This window comes from Musca autumnalis, unplaced genomic scaffold, assembly GCF_047663935.1.
Source record: "Musca autumnalis isolate F117 unplaced genomic scaffold, ASM4766393v1 scaffold_1, whole genome shotgun sequence".
NCBI classification, from domain to species: Eukaryota; Metazoa; Arthropoda; class Insecta; order Diptera; family Muscidae; genus Musca; species Musca autumnalis.
This window is the reverse complement of record NW_027411644.1, coordinates 72,307,600-72,327,366: the sequence shown is the minus strand read 5'-3', so window position 1 is coordinate 72,327,366 and position 19,767 is coordinate 72,307,600. Positions and strand designations below refer to the sequence as shown.

Sequence of the window (19,767 nt, the reverse complement as noted above, 5' to 3'; positions counted from 1 at the left end):
ACTAATATTTGATATTGCATGAACACCTGGCCGCAAAAATGGATTTTTCTCACTAGATCCAGCAAAATTGGTCAATCGCTCAAATAACAGCTCTTTTAGATTGGTGCTAATAAATTGTGAATAAAAACGTCAAATGACGTTTATAAAATCGTCACAGACGACGAATCTTGGATCTATGCTTAGGAGCCAGAAACAAGACAGTAATCGACCGTTTGGGTCTTCGTAAGCGAGCCAAACCAATCGAAAGCTGTTCATGAAAGAACCCCTTCGAAGCAAATGGTCGCCTGTTTCTTAGGCAAAACTGACCGTGTGGCGACTTGGAAAATGTAGGACGGTTAATTCTTAGTGTTACACTACAATTTGTTTGCCTGAAGTCTCCTGAGGAATTCGAAAAACGAACAAGAGAAGACGAATCGTTCTGCATCATGACAATACGAGTTCTCGCACATCGATTCAAACCAGCGCCTGTTTGACCGGACAAAACGTGGAATTGATGGGCCCTGCGCCGTACAGCCCTGACTGGGGATCCAGTGACTTCGTCTGATTCCAGCACATTAAGAAAAAAGGCGTGGTCAACGATTTTCGTCGCCAGTAGATACTGTGAAAGCGTATGTCAAGCTGTCCTGATTACGCTTAGGATAAAAACTGTCAAACTTTCCAAAAAAATGTCAAATGACGCCTGGCGAAACTGTGTGTTGCCTAGGCCAGAAGGTATTTTTTAGGGCCCCTCATATAAGGGTTGGTCTACGACCATTATTTCGATGTGTTACACATTTTTGAGACAAAACCAACTTATAATATCCTCCCCACATAGTGGTACAATGTTTAAACTTATCATGAATTGTCTGAAATTTTGAATTAAATTTGCACTTCCTCAATATATCTACTGAACATTCAACTATCCACAACCTGCGGACATCTTTTCTTTTCACCGTACTCCAAAGCACAAAACTTTTACATTTGTTTCGAAACATTAAACTTTTGAATTCATTTCCAACACCAGCAAAGATTTTTAATTTTTTTAATACAAACCAATTGTTTTAATACTAACCTATTTCCGTTTTCTTCTCTTCTTCTTTCAGACGTTAAACACTTGCTGCAGGAACCTCTGCCTCACATCCTAATCTCTTAGCTTGACTATTATTTTCATTTAAGAAATCCACAAGGCTAAGCTGAAGAAGAAGAAGCTGGCAAGCAAAAAACACTAAATGGGACGCCAATTTGGACAAGTGGCACTTCAAAGCCAACATTAAGAGGATTTTTTGTTTTCTAAAAACACATTTAAAATTTATTCAAAGGAAGAGAAGAGAGCAAGCAACACTGCCAAAATAAACCCTACCACAAAAACTCCAAACAAACGAGAGATAGGGGGTGGCTCTTTTAAAAAGAGTCATTCTTCTTCTTCGTCTTTTATTCCTCCGCATCGTCATAAAGCCTTAGAAAAGAAAACGCTGGATTTTTTAACTTAAGCACAATTTTATTGTTTTAATTTTAACAATTACAAAAATTCATAATATCCCTCGTCGTGGCCGTCTCCGTCGCACCCCCTCCCCCTTGGTAACCACAATAGAGCAACAAAATGTTGTACGTTTTTCACGTTGACGTGGGTCGCATGTTAAATTTTGATATGACAGTTGCACTGTCATCTGTTGAAAATCTCAAAGACACCATAGAACGCCTGCATGGCATACCGGCAGCAAATATTGTCCTGCTCGTGAGTGGTGGTGACATGTTAACACATTCCACACAGGTCTCATATTATTCAGCCGGCACCGATACAAATCCTATTTATATGTTTTTAACAGGCGATGTACGCCTGCCACCTGTTCTGCCTCCTGTGGAAGCTGATTTGGATTTGCGTGAGCAAGTTGAACGTAGTCTCGAACTGCCGGCTGTCTATGATACTGTGGTGAAGAGAGCCCAAATTGCATCGCGTATGCATGATTTGGCGCGTGATGAGGAACGTCTGTGTGAACGTTTGGTGCACGATCAACATTTGCAACAGCAGGGCTGGTCGGCTGTGGTAGCCAATCTGGAAGATTTAACCGAAGAATTTCGTCAACGTTTTCGCAACTTCTGTGATGCTTTTGATAAGCATTTAGAAAAGAGATCATCATACCTGGAGCTTTTGAGAAATTTTGCCGATGATTTAACAAAGTTATCGCGTATTCCTATTTTGCCGGGCCTAATGCCGTTGGCGGAGGCAGATTTCCATGGATTTGATGAGTATCTGGAAAATGATGATGTTTTTTCACGTTCCACAAATAACCAAGAATCGGTATTAATGGTGGGTGCTGGTGCTAATGCCTATGCTTCAGATGAAACCTCCGCGGAGCCACAAAAGAAATCTGATGATGGTGTTGAGGGCGCTGTGGGTGGTGGCAGCGATAATCCAGATGACAAATCAACATCATCCACCTCCACATCACCCAACAAGAAACAGAAAATGGGCACAGATTCCAATGAAGAACGCATCTCTCAAACCTCACAAACATCAACCTCATCCACGGCTCGTAGATTAAATCTCCTGCAATGGATCACTTCTAAAGAGAACCGTAATGCCCTAAGGACAATGGCCGAAGAATGTGCCCAAGGCTTGAACACATTTAACGAGGAGATCTATGAGAAACTGAAAATCGAAGTTCAAAACATCATCAAGCTTGCCGAACAGAATGAAGTCAAGGAAATCAAGGGCCTGGGCGATCGGCTGTGCAAACTGGAAGAATTTAAATACAAAATAAAAGGTATGGTCAAGGATCAGCGTGAACTGTCCACAGCCTTCCAGCAGAATCAAAACAGAGCCATTAACCTCCGAGATGCCTCTATACTACCCGATCTATGTGCCTCGCATCAATCCCAGCTATTGGTTATGTTGCAAAATCATCAGAAGATACGCGATCATCGTAGATGTATTGCCAAGGCCAAGGAGGAGTTGGGCTCAAACCTCTATGCCCGTCTGAAACGTATTGTATTCATTGAAAATGCCATGAGCGAATTTGACAATCGCTTACTGTTCTATTTGCGCTGCCTGCGTAGGGCGGAACGGCACATTCACATCATTGACCAGATACATCAGGCCCCAAATATGTATGTGGCCGCCGTTACGGAGGTAATGCGTCGCAAAATATTCTCCTCCGAGTTTCGTCTGTGGGCCTCTAAGCTGGCCGAAGATTTCGATGGCATACACAGCGAGGAAATGAAAAGACGTCATCAATTCAATGTCAACTTTGAGGGCCATTTCCTCAATATTCTCTTTCCCGGTATGACAGATATGCCACCGGCTTTTGCCAATGAATATCCCTTGGTGTTTGATGCCCGTCTACCCAACATCACCAAATCCGATATAGATGTGCTGACAACACATTTACCCGAAATGGCCTCGCAGATACAATTGCCCGATATGGAACCTGTGATATATTTTTTTGTTTCTCGTTCGGGTATGCATCAGCGAGAGCGTTTTGAAGAATTGCTCAAAAAGAGAGAAAAGGCCGAAATGCAGGAATGTTTAAAACAACTGGAGGCCGAGATGGAGGAGGTGCACGACTCCAACTCATCATGTAAAGCCATGCAGACAAGTGGGAAGGTCTTGGTGAATCCTAGAGTAAATGAATTGCGTAAAGATGGTGGTGGTGGCGCCGCAGGTGGAGAAGAATCAGAAACGGATACCGAAACTGAATTCGAGCAAGTGGTAGCGGTACAGCAATCGGTTGCAACATCAATGACAGACAATCCATTCCTGCTGCAACATGGCCTTACAAAGAGTACAGCTACTGAAAATGTTATCATGCAAAGTGCCGAAACCCTAACCGAGGAAACAGCTGATTCCCTCAAAGCTGAAGTGACACGAATGCGAGCCATGCTGGGAGCCATGTCCAAATTGGCTTTGGATTGCATACAATTGGCCCGCAGCAATCTGCAAACTTTCCGCGAGGAAGCCACCACACAAAAGGAAGACTTACAGTCTGAATTACAAAATCTCAACGATAAATGGAATGTGATACGCATGCAATGTGAAGCTCGAGAGCAGGATGCTCGCACCCAAGAAGAACAAAGAGAAAGGGACATACTACTGCTGCGAGAAGAGCTAAAGAAACGTGAACAGGAGCTACAAGAGGAACGGGAACGTAACAATGAAATGGTCACAATGCAAATAAAATGTGCCACGCTAGAAGCCCAATTGGAGGAGTTAAAAGAAAAACTTAAATCCGTAGACACGGAAAGGGAACAGGCCGTATCAGAGGCATGTGAAAAACTCATACATGCCCATAAAACTGAATTGGAATCATTAAGGCAACGTTTCAAACTAATGACTTCCATGGAACGTTCACCTTCAGATTTAAGTTTGGAAGTACCACCCGCAATATCGAGCAGCAGTGAACGTAGTCTGGAAAATCTTATCGACAAGTCTCAACATGAGCAACAAATGAAACAGTTGCGCCAAGAGTTGGAAGCCGAAAAAGAAAAAGCCATAACGGCAGCCATTGAAATGGAACGTTCCATATGGCAATCGAAAATATTCCCTCTTAACTCAGAATCTGTGATGGCCAATGTTAGCATCCTCAAACAAATGATCGAAGATAAAGAACGACAATTGGAACAATTGCGTGAAAAGGATCTAATGTTGACAAAGGAAAATTTCCAATTGAAAACACGCCTGGATGCGTTAACCAACGAAGAAGGTAACAGTTGGCTAAAAGAGAAAATCGATTATTTGCATCGAGATAAGTGTCGCCTGGAGGAGGAACTAAATCAAGAGAAATCGAAACGTTTAGAAATGGAAACCTCGGTGGCAGCTCTTAAGGGGTAGGTCCATAGATACGGCATTTTATATTTCAAACTATTCTAACATATTTCTCTTTTCCCATAGATCCACTTATGAACAAACTACCTTGCCACGCTCAAAATCCAGTGGTTCTAGTCAGAAAATCATTGTCTTGGAATCTTGTGCAAAAGGTGATTTGGTCTTTGTTGTCTGGAGCATGCGTCATGGTCAATTTATGGTCGTCCAAGATTCTCCAAGTCTATATTTTGTTCATGGTGACAGTTTAGGTGCATTGAATTTACGTTTACCCAACAACGGCGATGATACTAGTATACCAATGCCTTATTATGCCATAGGTCGGGTGGTGGAAAAGGAATATTGTCAGGCTCGAAAGGTAAGCTGCTTGAAAAAATTCTTGTCGTTTGCGGTAATTAAATTGGCATGTTGTTCTTGTTTTGCAGGATGAAAATCGTTATCGTGTTAATAGAGGCTCTAAATTTTATCGTATTAAATTGGTACCATTGATTTCCCGACAGTCATCCAGACGTGAACGTTTAGAATGTAAGTAATAAATTAAACTAGCCGTTTTAGCAGGTTTTATATATGTAAGAACGCTTAAAAAGGAGTTTCATACCACTCCCTATCTCAAGAAACTCTCTTTTATAAAAAAAGCACTCTATGTATTGAAGCTCCTCTGAAGGGGTCTTCTATGTAAAGAAGCCTGGCAGAAGGGTCTTCTGTGTATAAAACGCAGCTGAAGGGTTTTTCCATGTATAGAAGCAACGCTGAAGGGGATTTCCAGTATAGAAGGCCCGCTGTAGGGGTATTTTGTGTATAGGAGCCCCTGAAGGGTCTTCCATTTATAACAAAAAAAAAAAACGCTGAAGGGGTCTTCTTTGGATAGAAGCCCGCTGAAGATATCTTCTATGTATAGAAGCCTCACTGGAGGGGTCTTCTATGTATAGACGGCCTAGTGAAGCCCCGCTGAAGGGGTCTTCCATTTATAAAAAACCGCAGAGGGGTCTTCTATGTAAAGAAGACCGCTGAAGATGTCTTCTATGTATAGAAGCCTCACTGGAAGGGTCTTCTATGTATAGACGGCCCAGTGAATGGGTCTTCTATGTATAGAAGCCCCGCTGAAGGGGTCTTCTATGTATATTAGCCCCGCTGAAGTGGTCTTCTATGTATAGAATCCCCTCTGAAGGAGTTTTCCAGTATAGAAGCCCCGTCGAAGGGGTCTTCCATGTATATAAGCCCCGCCCTCTATATATAGATGCACCGCTGAAGTGGATTTCTATGTATAGAAACCCCTATGAAGGGGGTTTCCATGTATAGAAGCCCCACTGAAGGGGTTTTCTATATGTAGAAGCCCCGCTGAAAATGTTTTCTATGTATAGAAGCCCCTATGAAGGGGTCTTCTATGTATAGAAGCCCCTCTGAAGCTGTCATCTATGTGTAGAAGCCCCTCTGAAGGGGTCCACTATGTGTAGAAGCCCCTCCTAAAGGCGTCTTCTATGTATAGAAGCCTCGTTAAAGTGATTTTCTATGTAAAGAAGCTCCTCTGAAGTGGTCTTCTTAGTATAGAAGTCCCTCTGAAGAGATATTCTATCTATAGTAGCCCTTCTGAAGGGGTCTTTTATGTGTAGAAGCCCTGCTGAAGGGGTGGGTCTTTTATCTATAGAAGACCCACTGAAGTGGTCTTCTATGTATAGAATCCCCTGAAGGGATATTCTATTTATTGAGGTATTCTATATATAGAAGCCCGCTGAAATGGTCTTCTATGGATCTTATGTCGAAAGAAAACTATTTTATAGATAGAAGACTCTTTCGAAGATTCTTTTGTATATGGAAGAACATCTTCCGACCTATAATCCAGTTTCTGCTTATATTTTTTAATGTTTAAATTAAAATATACCTAATTCTCTTTTTATTTCATTTGCAGCATTCACCACTTCAATTAGCCGTTCAATATCACAAAGTGAGTCTCATGGCGATGCAACAAATTTAGCACCTTCTTCTTCATCGGCAACAATAACATCATCTGCATCGTCATCATCACCATTGCAAGTTGCAATAACAGCATCGGGCGCAACATCACATAGTGCAACGTTAACAGCAACCAAAGATGTTGTTGATTCGTCTGCAAGCGGTGCTGCACCACCCCCATTGGCAACATCTCCCATAACTGTTATAACAACTACAGCTGCCAGCTCCAGTCAACAAGCATCAACAAGTAATATCGCTGGCCACCCACATATGTTAACCTTTAAGGAACGTACAATGAGCATTACCAGCGTTACCGAAGAAGATGATGAACCAGTTTCATTGTTGAGTGAGCGATGCCGCTACATTAGCGTTAGTGAAGAAGATGAAAATGCCATTGCCGAAATGGTGGCAGAAACAATGGTTACATCGACAGGAGCAGGAGCAGCAACGGTAACATCGTCTGCAACCAACAATCCAACATCATCATTGTCCATGTCACTGACAGCGTCATCATCATCGTTGTCAGGGCCAACAGTGGCAACAAATTTACAAACAACTGTGATAACAGAGCAGCCAACAGCAACAGCCAGCAAATTGGAATTAGATTTAATGTTGGCCTCTGCTGATATAAACACAACATTAACCGAAACAATAACAACAACAGCAACACAAGATAATAATGAAAACATTATAACAACAACACAAACGAATACAACTAGTAGCAATACCAGCAACATCCCCCCTCATTTATCCGCATTAAGTTCAACGATGGCTGCTACTGCTAGTGAGGATGGCAGTGACGATGTTGGTGCAACACCACAAATTGTTGTGGCACCAACAGCCACCACATCCTCCTCCTTAGCAGCAACAGCAGCTTTATTTATATCTCCTTCATCAAATGATATGGCTGAAAAAAGCTCACCTTCCATACCAACATCGATTGGTACCACAACAAGTGAGGATTCGGATGAATATCGATCATTGGAACCAAAAGATGATACGGATTTTCCCATATCCGAATAGTGTTGAAATTTATTATTTCAATGCTATTTGCTAACGATATTACAGCTACAACAACAGATAGTGATGTTACACCATAGTAGTTTGGCGGAAATGACAAAAATCGAAAACAACAACAACAATGACGATGACGACGATATAATGATTCTAATGCTGATAGTGTGTAAAGCTGACCAACCACAACAATAAGAATACTATAGTGTTAATTACAAAAACAGAAAACAAATAAACGACAATTCTTTAATACAAAAAAAAAATACTATTATAACAAGAACAACAACAAAAACGACTACTACTACTCCCTTAATGTTGTGCTGCTATTCTCTAAATGTTTACCAAAAAATCAAGAAAACAAAAATGAAAACCTTATTCAAAGTGAAAACAAAAGAAAGAAAGAAAACAAATCCACAATACGCAATAATTGCTCTTAATAATGGTAAAAAATGGAATAAAATACTGTTAATCAGTAATCTAAAATCTTGTCTACACACCTCCTCCTACTACTTTACTCATTCATATTATACAAGTTTCCAAATATCTTGCAATAACTGTTGATTTCAGATTCAAAAAATCCTCTGCAAAACAATGCTATTCTGAGTGTCTCTTTAGGGGATAAAATACTATTGACTCTTGAAATATATTTTTTTTTTTTATATTTTCCAATGAAATACAAACCTATAACAATACCTTCGCAATTTTAAAAGATATTGTGAAGTGTTTCGTTTCCTTTTTCACTATTACAATTCAAAACTTATGGACATTTCTTATAAACATATGTTTGTGTTGGATAGATCTCACAATTTGCATTGGCAACTACCTTGCGAAAATATTAAGTTTCAAGATATTAATAAACTAATTGTTGCTGTTCTTGGAACAACATTATTTTAATAAGTTTTTGAAAAATTTTATTTTGTTTTTTTTTTTTTTTTTGGTTGCCTAACAAGTTCATCGACTCGAAATTTCGATTACAGACCTAGCCGTTTCTACTGAATAGATTAGTGCAACATGGACATCATATTAAATTGTATAAAATAGGGCGGTAGCATTGAAAGCTATAATTTGTTTCATGGCTTACGGGTTATATAACCGTTCCACCAGGAAAATACACATTAATTTGGAAACTTTGTAGTTACCCCAAAAATAGCTTCGACGTTTTGCTTTCATCTAAATAGGCTTAGACCAACTGGAAGACCTTTTGTCTACCGCATATTTTACTCCCAAAACTTCAAATTTTGTCCATTGCACCCGAGAGGTTCATCAGCAGGTTTATTCCCCATTATGTTTGTATATCTGGGAAGCCACAATATTTTAACGAAATTATAGTAATGAATATCTCTCCAGTTTAGAGATTGATTATCAGGTTTATTTACTATGTAATACATTATCTGGCCACGAAGGCTTTTGTATTACGAATAATGAAATAAAATAAATAAATAAATTAAGCGGAATGGCAGACGAGCGTAGACAGTCTACATTTTCGTACCCTCAGCCTTTAGACTAAAGAGGGTAGTATGTATATACACTTTGATACGACCAAAAATGTGCCTCATCAAAATAATGGTTTTAGACCCCAAGTATGTTTGGACGAAATGTGTTTCAGACAGTTGGGAATCGATTTAGCAATGTCCGTCCGTCTGTCTGGCTGGTTGGTGCGCACGATAAATCTCGAACGAAGCAACCGATCGGGTCCCAAATTTGGCATTCATAATATTTTGTCCAAACTTAGTCTAAGTTAGAAGATGGACCATATCGGTCCACTCCTTCGGGTACCTTCCCCATAAAAGTTCAAAATTTTTTGCTAAAATTGTGCGCGCGATAACTCTCGAAGTGAGTAACCGATTTGGTCATAATTATTTATATGGTATAGATATCGAGTTCGAATATAGACTATATCGGTCCACTGCTTAGCGTGCCTCCCATTCAATATTCGGAAAATGTGAAGTTTAAGAGCACCTCTCGGATCGTTGTGAAATTTTTTTCAGCAGATTGTCCTTGCGGCCCCCTTTCGACGGTACAATTTTTTTCAAGGGCAAGTCCATACTTCGTGAGATAATGGTTTAAAAGCTCCAATAAAATGCAAATCCGCAAGATAACTCTCGCAGGGAGTCTCTGATTGGCCCAAACTTTACACATCGTATTATTCCATCTAGTGATGTATCAGGTTTGATATGGACAATATCGGTCCCGTCATTCGGGTACCTCCCACACAAAATTTGGGAAAACGACTTTGTTATGTTTTTCGACCTTTTTAATAATTTGGGAAAACCACAGTTTAACAGCTCGCCTCTGATCGTTTTGAAATTTTTTTTCGAAAAGTTCTTTTTGCCGACCCTGTTACGACGGTGCAATTTCTTTTCGGGGGCAAGTCCATACTTCCTGAGATAATGACCCAAAATCTTTAAAACCCTACCGGCATCATCTAAACTGGGTAGTACGTAAGATAACACTCTTACCCCCATTATTACAAGTCTTCTTTTGTTATATATTGGGTTTACCGAACAGATTTAGAGCGTTCCGCTTAACTTAAAGTTAAAAGTGATGATTGAATTTCAAGGAGGAGCTTCTTAGCATTAACTTTCAATGTAAAAATTATATTTTTAATGTTCCAAATTGGTTTATTTTGCGTTTTCAAATCCACCAGATAGTAAAAGAACACATATAATAATGGCTCTTAGGGAGAAACCGATTTGGTCCAAACGTTTTACATCGTATTGTTTCTTACAGCCTCGAATTATGTCCGAAAATTAACTACATCGGACCGCTCTTTCGGGTACCTCCCACACAAAGTTTGGTAAGCGGTGTAGTTTGAGGACTCGCCTGGGATCGTTTTACGTTGGGTATGTGGCCCTAGTTAAGGCGGTTCAATTTTTTGAGGGCCAATATATACTTCCTCTGAAATTGGCCTATTGACGTCAGTAGTTTTGTGTTGGCTTCTTTTCTTTTGATCCGATGCTGAGGGCATATCTCTGTCGGCACAGCTGATAGATACTTTCTTACTTGTTGGTCATGGATTTTTAGCATATTTTTGCACCATTTCATTTGTTTTTCTGGTGATAGCGGTTGTGATCTAAGGGTTGCAGGAAGAGTTAAAATCCTACTATGCTTCATCATTATGGCAATAGACTAAACCTACTTTTATGACGACGATATCCCAATGGAAAACGAGTAATGTGTGGTGTTCGTCAGTGCTGATTCCCCGAACCCAGAAGAAGAGACTCGCCATATAGATCCTCCTATAAAGCTCCTAATCTCCACAGAAATCAATGGCGAAGCATATTGTGGCTTTATTTTGTTTTTCTATACAACCTCGTTCTAGAGGGGCCATATAGCAGCTCCATTCTAGGAAGACTCTGTGCCTAGCAAATTCGTTCAATGACTTTGACTACCTTGAGGTCGATTGGCTATAATTCCGGCATATTTATGTAGAGATCAACCAAATATGCTACCTGAAGATTTAAATGCGCTTGTTTTCGCTAACTTGAGGGATAAAAATGCAAAGGAGTTACCCGCAGTTTACACTTTATTATGAATTGTTGAAATTTTAAATTTTTTGGAGTCGCGATTCTGCTGTATATAGTATCGGGTTTTATGAAACCTGATTCAAGACCTACAATAGAAGGTGCTGCGATGCAAGATTTGTGAAAGGAAAATAAAATAGATGCGAAAGGGCGCAATAAATAGTACCAATTATTTCTCTGTTTGGAATTTTTGCATTTAGTGAGTTAGTATGGAGAGGAACGGAGGAGGTCAATTGCCTCCAATGTGATAACTGTCATCCTGCATAATACGACGGTATTTTATGTTGTATGAAGATGGACTCACTATTAGTGGAATATGTAATCGGACACCGAACCACAATGGCTACATGCGGAAGGTAACAATTTTTCGAAGATCAAAAAACATACATATGTACCTTCAACGCACAATTTTGAAAGATAAATCGACATTCAAACCGACTAACCTAATAAATGTTTTAAAATAAAAATTTGGTTTATGACTGTAGAGGGGTTTGGGTACTTTCGGGATTTTTATCTCTGGAAGTATGGACTCCATGAAACAAATTTTAACGTTGTATTGTGGATTATGAAGACGCCAATCAGCTGCAACAGTTTCAAAGTGGTCTCAATTTGGATTAAAATGCAAAATTTTGGATTTTTAGGGACAGTAACCAAAAAGAAGTTGTCCTAAATATTCTACTATAAACACATCTTTCCAAATTCCGTTACAAAAATGACAATGTGCCAATTCGTTATTGGAGCTTTGTCTTATCTCATCGTTTCTCTCCCCCTAGATACAAATTGTACCTCTGGAATCAGAAGCACGACGAGAACTACTACTAACGACTCGAGCAACGACCGCAAACTAGATTTAAAAGCAAAAACTTTGAATATCGAGTTTCGAAATCACCCGAAGGCACATGCAACACCGACGACACAAGTACAATACCATTCCCTGAATATCTTACAAAAAATTCTTTTGATTGGTGAATGGAAGTGTGAACTTCCTGAAAAAGTATACAGTTGCAACCATGGCACAATTACCAAGGTAGTGGTATCACACCAGCTGTTCGAATATGAAATGTCAAATCCATTTATAAAAAATTAATTTTGTTGTAATTTCCCCAACAACATAAAGAAAATTTTGACATAACATATTCAAAAATTTACGATGCCAATACCTGGGTAATTAATTATGCCATGAAATAATCTGTACGATTTTTGGAAGTGTGGACTTTCTGAAAAATACTCCGCTGTAGACTAGCATCTGTAGAGGTTTAAGGACGCGTGATCAAATAAACGCAGCCGCTTCCCTTGGAAACCGAAAGACCGATGTGTTCATCCTGTAAGAGTGAAAGAGTGGTATAAAAAAAGATAGATAGAATGAGATGATATAACTTCCAAGAGGAAATCGTCAGTTTATTGCAATTATTTTAAAGCTTGATGGTGGTCAAAGAACTTACCCCATAGCGATCTAAGGTTGGTTGAGAAAAGGACCAGCCGCTCATGACTAAATCGACTGATGTTTGTTTAATATGGGCTTTCGTCCAAACATATCTGTGGTCTAAAACTATTATTTCCATAAAGCCTTAAGACACCACTAAAGGCATCTTCTATATAAAGAAAGCTCTCTAAAGAGACTTTCTTAGTAAATACCCTACCCCCTTTGTCTTCCACCTACATTAAGTTATCTTCGAGTCAGTTTGCGCCGATCGGACTGTAAAATGAATACAACGAAACCATGGCATATTTAGGTTTTGGTTAATCTGTACGAACGAATCTATATTTTGAAGAGCCTCTAAAACGGTCTTCCATGTAAAAAATTCTCTTAAAAAGACTTCTATAAGTCTTATACTTCGCATCGATCGGACTATAACAGCAATGGACATTTACTATGCTCATGAGTCATATATGCTCTAGTGAATCTTCCGTTTATTTTCTTCTCTCAGCTCATTTGTAAAAAGGCAAGGCAGTGAAAGTGAGAAATCTCCCACAAGTGAAAATTATAATTGAAACGAACAATAAACAATTTATATTATTTTTTCCAAAAGGTATCTTATCCAACTTTTAAAAGAAAGACACTAACAAACTACTAGAGTCACCTAATTATGGAATATTCTCGCCCAATCGACAAAAATAGTCCCTTTTTGGACATAAATATGAAAAAAAAACAATTCTTAAATTTGGGAAAGGGAACAAATTCCGCACGGAAATGGTAGGAGAATAAACCCATTGGAGGGACATTCAGAATAATCCAAAACTTTTTGTTAAATCCTTTATAAAAATGCAACTCGCTTATATGAAGCAAAAATGCAAATCTAGTTCAAATTATAACCGGACGATATCCTTTATAAAAGGTAACATCATTTGACAAACGTCCTTTGTAACAATAAAAACACACACACTACAGTACTCGAAGCTAAAGATAAAAGAAACCACAAAATCATTTAACGACCTAATTATAAATTAGTTTAAAATAATAAAATCTATTATTTTTTCTACTTTAAATTAGTTTTATTGGAAGAAATCAAGAATTAATACAAAATAAATTTAGTTTAGATACACACACACACAACCTAAAACACTCAAAAAATATTGCTTTAAAAATGTTTTAGAACACGAACGGCTGGAGATCGATCGTTGAACTTTCTCTATTTCTGACTCTATCTCTCTCTGTCTCACCCCACCCAAAAAGAAATCAAACAAAAATATTTTTTCTTAATAAACAAATGTTTTAATTAAATAAATATACACAAAGAAACAAACTGAATGAAATGAAACGAAATTATAATACATAATAATTTTAACAAAAATATCAACAAATTTTTGAAATTGTTTAAAATACAAAACAAAACACTGAAGTGATAGCTTTCTTTTTTCCTCTCTTTAATTGTTTTTCGGTTTAATTAGTTTATTTTTAAATATTAAAAAACAAATTTTATTCAAAAATTAAAAACGAAAGAAAAAATTCAAATAAACTCCTTCTCTTCCCCCGTTGTAAATAGTTTTATCTACCTTTTTCGATTGGAACAAATAACAAAAATGATATAATTAAATTAAAAAAGAAAAAACAACAAATAAAATATTGTATATAGTTAACTATCAAAAACAACAACAAATCACACTTAATAATATATTTGCTTTAATAAAGAAAACAAACAACAACAAAAAAACTGTAAAAGTGAAATAAAATCAAATAAAAAAGAAATATTAAATAAAAATAAAAAAGTTAAAATCGATTAATTTATTTATCTTTGCAAAAAAGGATAATCAGGGAGAAAGGGTGTTGCTATAGACCGTTTTAGAAAGAAAGGGTGATTCTATAGACCCTTTTTAAAAGAAAGGGTGCTTCTATAGACCCTTTCTAAAAGAAAAAGTGCTTCTATACACCCTTTCTAAAAGAAAGGGTGTTTCTATAGACCCTTTCTAAAAGAAAGGGTGCTTCTATAGACCCTTTCTAAAAGAAAGGGTGCTTCTGTAGACCCTTTCTAAAAGAAAGGGTGCTTTTATAGACCCTTTCTAAAAGAAAGGGTGCTTTTATAGACCCTTTCTAACAGAAGGGGTGCTTCTATAGACCCTTTCATGCAGAAAGCGTGCTTCTATACACACTTTCATCCAGAAAGCGTGCTTTTATACACACTTTCATCCAGAAAGCGTGCTTCTATACACCCTTTCATCCAGAAAGCGTGCTTCTATACACCCTTTCATCCAGATAGCGTGCTTCTATACACCCTTTCATCCAGAAAGCGTGCTTCTATACACCCTTTCATCCAGAAAGCGTGCTTCTATACACCCTTTCATCCAGAAAGCGTGTATACACGCTTTCATTCAGAATGGGTGCTTCTATAGACCCTAATGTGGTGTAGTATTAGTTACCTTGCTTATGCGCATTTTTCCTTGAGGGAGGATAATTATTCGGGTATGTGATGAAAACCGAATCGACTCGATTTGCAGAATCGAAATGGTATATAATCGGAGTGCCTTTGATGATATATATAGTTTTGCTTCGCAAACGCCCCTTATTTGAATAATATTTTTAAAATCCATTTTCGATTTCATTAAAATATTCACCAACATTGGAGATATACGATTTCGATTTATGGCAAAACGAGTCTAATCGTTTTCCATCACATACCTGATTATTTTTTATAGTTTATTTTTATTTTTATTTAACACAATAATATTTTAAGAATTTTTAATTTTTACTTATAAAAAATGGAGTAGTTTTTCCTGTTTAAGGTTTAGCTTAATGCGTACATATGTACATATATTGTAATTTTTTATTTATGGGCCCCATCGCCTGTGAAATAAATGAAATGAAAAGCTGCTACGATGGACCATTTCTGAAATAAAGGCCTTTCTTTCAGAAAGGGTCCATCTTCGATTAACCCTTTCTCATAGAAATGGTACTGCGTCCCGTACCTCACCCCTTAAACAACGTCCCAAACCCTTTTTTTCATTAAAACCGCAAGTTTTATTTTTTTTTTTTTATATTTTTATTGTGTTTTGTCAAGATGTTTCTGTTTTTGTACGCCTATATATACATATACATAGTACAATAAGATTTGCGAAGTGTATATATAAAAAAACATACATACATATACACAAAAAATTTAATTGCAAAAGGAAACTTATGATCTAAGATCAAGAGCTTGTTATACTAATAAATAAATGTAAAGTTGATCTACATAATATTGTTTGCTGGGACATCTGAACAGCATACTTATTCTTGTGGCTGCGGTTGTGGTAGCTGTTGTTGGTGTTGCTCTACTATTTGTCCATGACTATCGGTAATATGTAAAGTATATTCTGTACCATCTTGATCTTGGAATTTTGGCGTTAAAAGATTTTTTATAGTCTGTTGATGAGTTATGGTACCTAAATGCTGTTCCAATTGATGTTTACGTGAGAAGGTCTTATTGCACGGTTTGCAACTGAAAAAAATGTGGGAGAAATAATTATAGCAATTAAATGTGGGATTGGAGTGTTGTTACTTACGGGAATGGCTTTTCTCCTGTGTGTATTAACATATGATTTTTCAATACATTTGAGTATGTAAAGGATTTTCCACATGTCTGGCAGGTGAAAGGCCGTTCATTTGTGTGTATTCTATGTGGGAGAAAATAAAGGTAATTATATACAATTATCGTAACTATATGAAGCATTTATCCTTACCTTTCATGCTTTATGTTTGTACTTCTATCAGCAAAGGTCCTGCCACAAAAACGACAAACATAGGGTTTTTCACCCGTATGGATACGTATATGCCGACTAATTTCTGATGGACATGTAAATTGTTTGCCACAGATCCTGAAAATAGATTAAAATGTTAGTCGTATCTGTTGCACTATTTTTTAGCGCATCTCCACTTACTCGCATTCGAAAGGTTTCTCCGCCCGATGACGTCTCATATGCATATTTAATAGACTTCTCTTGGCATAGATATTACCACAAACTTCGCATATATTTGTTTCGGGTTCAGCTTCATTTTTCTTTCGCCCACGTCCCCTGCGCACCTTTTCTTCTGTAGTTTTGTTCTCACCAGCAGTGGTTTGTTTCACCTTCGGTTTCTTTTCAGGTTTTAAAATTTTCGCTTTTTTCTTTTTTGGTATGGGCACAAATTCATCATCATCTATTAGCTTGTCATTTTCATTGTCACTATCGCTATCATCCAAATGTTCTTCACCATCAATTTCTTCCAAATCAACTTCTTCAATGGCTAAAAATTCATCGTCCATATCATCATCGTCGTTATCGCTGAAAGCGTCATGTTTTGCATCAGGCAAATCATCAAAATCCACTTCCTGGCCTTCAATAAATTCTGAACGTATATCGAAAAACAATTCCTCTTCATCGTCTGCAGGGTTACTTTTAATTTTAGCTGCAGCTGGTTGTGTGCCGGTTGTGGATTCTTGAGGTTCTGTTTTTAGTTCAGACTGTAAGTAACAAAATAAAAAAGGCTGACTTTTTCTTCCTACATTCAAATACAAACCTTTACAATAGCATCCAATAAAGCCTGTTCACTGGACTGACACATCAAGCGAAATTTGTAGGAAGTATTCAGGAAATCTAGGCACTGAAAACATATCATTGTGGGAAACTCTTCGTGGTGTTTTAACTGCAAGAAAGAAGGGTAACATTGAGAGGACAATAGAACCTACTGAACAGATTTGAGCTTACCACAATTCCTCCACATTCTTCAATGCGATGAACAATTTCGGCACAACGTACATTTTTCTCATCAAATAAAGGCTGCATTCCACTACGGCCTTTGTCCTCGGCCAAACAAATGCGACACATTTTGTGGACAGGCATTTTGCAGGCTGTGGGAGAAAAATAAATTCAATTAGAAAAGATATAACAAAAATAATTCCATATAATTGGGCCAGATACAGAGTCATTGTCCGGTCTTGGATCTTGATGATATATACTACATATCGTCACCATAAATGCCCGAAGACGTAACCCACATGAAAATTGAAATTCGTTTTTTGAAGGAATCCGATACATAAAGCTAAAATACATGCTCTGGCAAAATGTCAGGCTTCTACGTTCAAAAATAACGATCCTATTCAAGAAGTGGCCTTTCGGAAAATGGGATAACACTGCAGATTTTGTTGTAATGGAGGATCCCAAAAGCAAGTGCTTCAGCGGTTTTGGTTTCACTACTTATTCCCATTCGTACAGGATTGACAATACTCCAAATACTCGCCCATATATGATTGATGTTCTATAAAACAGGTCTTCATTTATTAAGGTTTTTTGCTTCTCCTGTAAAATTTTTGAATTGTGGGTTACGTCTTCGAGCATTTATGGTGACGATATAGCCTTTGTGGCCCTGAGTATAATGATCTACATTTTGTCTTGCACAAGTCCAATATTGTTTCGCAAATACCAATGACATTCTCGAGAACAGGGAATATGTGCAAATTTTGGGAATGGGAACAAAATATTCTTTGAAAATGTAAATTTTTCTAAGTAGTCGGCCTTGAAACAATAGAATTTTCAGAATTTCAGAAGCCCATATCTCGGTAAGTTATGGACTCGTGCAAGACAAAATGTAGATCATTATACTCAGGGCCACAAGGACTATCTGTGGTATATATATCAAGATCCGGGACCGGGTTCTAAACTCAATTTATGCCTCCGAGAGTCAACAAATATTGGAGTCTTTTAATAGATTCTAAGCTACATATTCCCATGGAGACGTCCAAAACTGTTGTGTTTGTTATTGTTTGTATTGTTTAGTTTACAAGTCCTTAGCGTTACTAAATTGAAGCTTATGGAACACAATTCTCTCGAAAAGACTCCAAGATTTCATCTACTTCCTTTCAGCAAGAACGTTCCTGTAGTGTAGTAAATTTAGGATCTGAAAACTGTACAAACAAACATTTGCCTTATTGCGTATTTACACAGCTCTGCACCTGAAGTCGTATTGCTGATAGCGTTTAAGCAATTTTATATTGATTTATTTTGCCCAATATCGGCTACTAAAATTGTAAACTGCCTTGTTTATTCCAACAATGTCCTGTCTTTCAATTTTTTCCAAAACTACAATTGGCTACACAAAGACGTAAAGCAATAAAGACCCGAACAAATGCATTTTCCAAAAACATATGCTAATAGTTACACATTTTGGTTACAGATGGCTACACAACTCACTGGAATTGATAACAGCAATGCCAATAGTTTTTGATTCCCATTTCTCGCGGCAGAAAACATTAACGTCGTGTTTTGTGGCTGAAATTTATTTCTTCACTATTTCTTATTTTTTATTTAATAAAAAAACAAAGGTCAACGCCGTAAAATTTGAGTTTTAATGTTTTTCTTGTCAATATTCCAATGAGTAACAGTTTTCGTTTAACAGAATGTTGCTATGATGTCGTAGCAACAGAGGTTAACTCCCTCTACAGTTAATTTTTCACAATTGACTTTTCCTATCTTATAATATTGACATCTTTGGGCTACAAACGTAGATGGTTCTATAGATCGAAAATGGATCGAGATGGAAAAAATTTAGGGCTCTACAAATTGATTATTCATGAAAAAAATCGATTGCGACGTTAACTAGGCGTTTACACAAGACAATTTGTAGCTTTGTTCCTTTACTTTTTTAATGGTAAGGGTGGTAAAAGAGAAAAGTGTCAAAATTGCTCAAAATTGCTGTCTCATGAACATTTTTACCAGAAAAGTGAAGGAACGGAAAAATGGTAGATCTGACAGCAATGTCAAAAAGAAACACAAAAAAATCGATTTTCGTCTTTTATTTCACAGTTTTTAATTTAGTCTTATGCCAGACTATGAAAATTTTCATTGAAAACGTTTTGCCATTTTCTTCCAAATTTTCATTGACGTCCACACACACATATGAAATCATATGAAAATTTTGATATTTTCATTGCTTTGCACTGCTTTGACTGTTACGAATTTAAACACAAAGAATAATTTCAGATTACAGAACCTTGTGTACAGAGTTTCACCCCCTTCACACCTCTTGCCTAT

General features: G+C 37.5%; 2 protein-coding genes across 14 annotated transcripts in view; one reads left to right on the top strand and one right to left on the bottom strand.

The window, feature by feature from the left end:
- Window positions 1–8,025, top strand: part of Atg17 (autophagy-related 17) — a 46,678-nt gene extending 38,653 nt beyond the window's left edge. For all 8 annotated transcript variants that reach the window (XM_073981058.1, XM_073981004.1, XM_073981013.1 and 5 more), the window contains exons 3-6: window positions 1,083–4,803; window positions 4,868–5,156; window positions 5,224–5,323; window positions 6,705–8,025. In XM_073981058.1, the coding sequence (XP_073837159.1) occupies window positions 1,580–4,803; window positions 4,868–5,156; window positions 5,224–5,323; window positions 6,705–7,771 (4,680 nt within the window). In that variant the 5' untranslated portion in view covers window positions 1,083–1,579 and the 3' untranslated portion in view covers window positions 7,772–8,025. The remainder of the gene's footprint in view (window positions 1–1,082; window positions 4,804–4,867; window positions 5,157–5,223; window positions 5,324–6,704) is intronic.
- A 7,712-nt stretch (window positions 8,026–15,737) lies between these two features.
- LOC141401268 (uncharacterized) lies at window positions 15,738–19,252 on the bottom strand. 6 transcript variants are annotated; one of them, XM_073981399.1, is made up of 7 exons: window positions 18,928–19,252; window positions 17,446–17,588; window positions 17,258–17,383; window positions 16,639–17,201; window positions 16,441–16,575; window positions 16,264–16,374; window positions 15,738–16,199 (listed from the first exon to the last, which is right to left on the bottom strand). In XM_073981399.1, the coding sequence occupies exons 2-7, from the start codon at window positions 17,578–17,580 to the stop codon at window positions 15,989–15,991; spliced, it is 1,281 nt and encodes a 426-aa protein (XP_073837500.1). In that variant the 5' UTR covers window positions 17,581–17,588; window positions 18,928–19,252; the 3' UTR covers window positions 15,738–15,988. The 6 variants fall into 6 exon arrangements, with proteins under 6 accessions (XP_073837500.1, XP_073837467.1, XP_073837457.1 ...); XM_073981366.1 differs by having other exon boundaries at window positions 18,690–18,928; XM_073981356.1 differs by lacking the exon at window positions 18,928–19,252 and adding an exon at window positions 18,662–18,897.
- Window positions 19,253–19,767: the final 515 nt, after the last annotated feature.

Coding starts and splice junctions, on each gene's coding strand:
- LOC141401268 (XM_073981399.1), bottom strand. CDS start 17,580: ATGCCTGTCCACAAAATGTGTCGCATTTGTTTGGCCGAGGACAAAGGC. Junction 16,375..16,440: donor ACAAACATAAAGCATGAAAG/GTAAGGATAAAT, acceptor TCTCCCACATAG/AATACACACAAATGAACGGC. Junction 16,200..16,263: donor ACAGGAGAAAAGCCATTCCC/GTAAGTAACAAC, acceptor CATTTTTTTCAG/TTGCAAACCGTGCAATAAGA.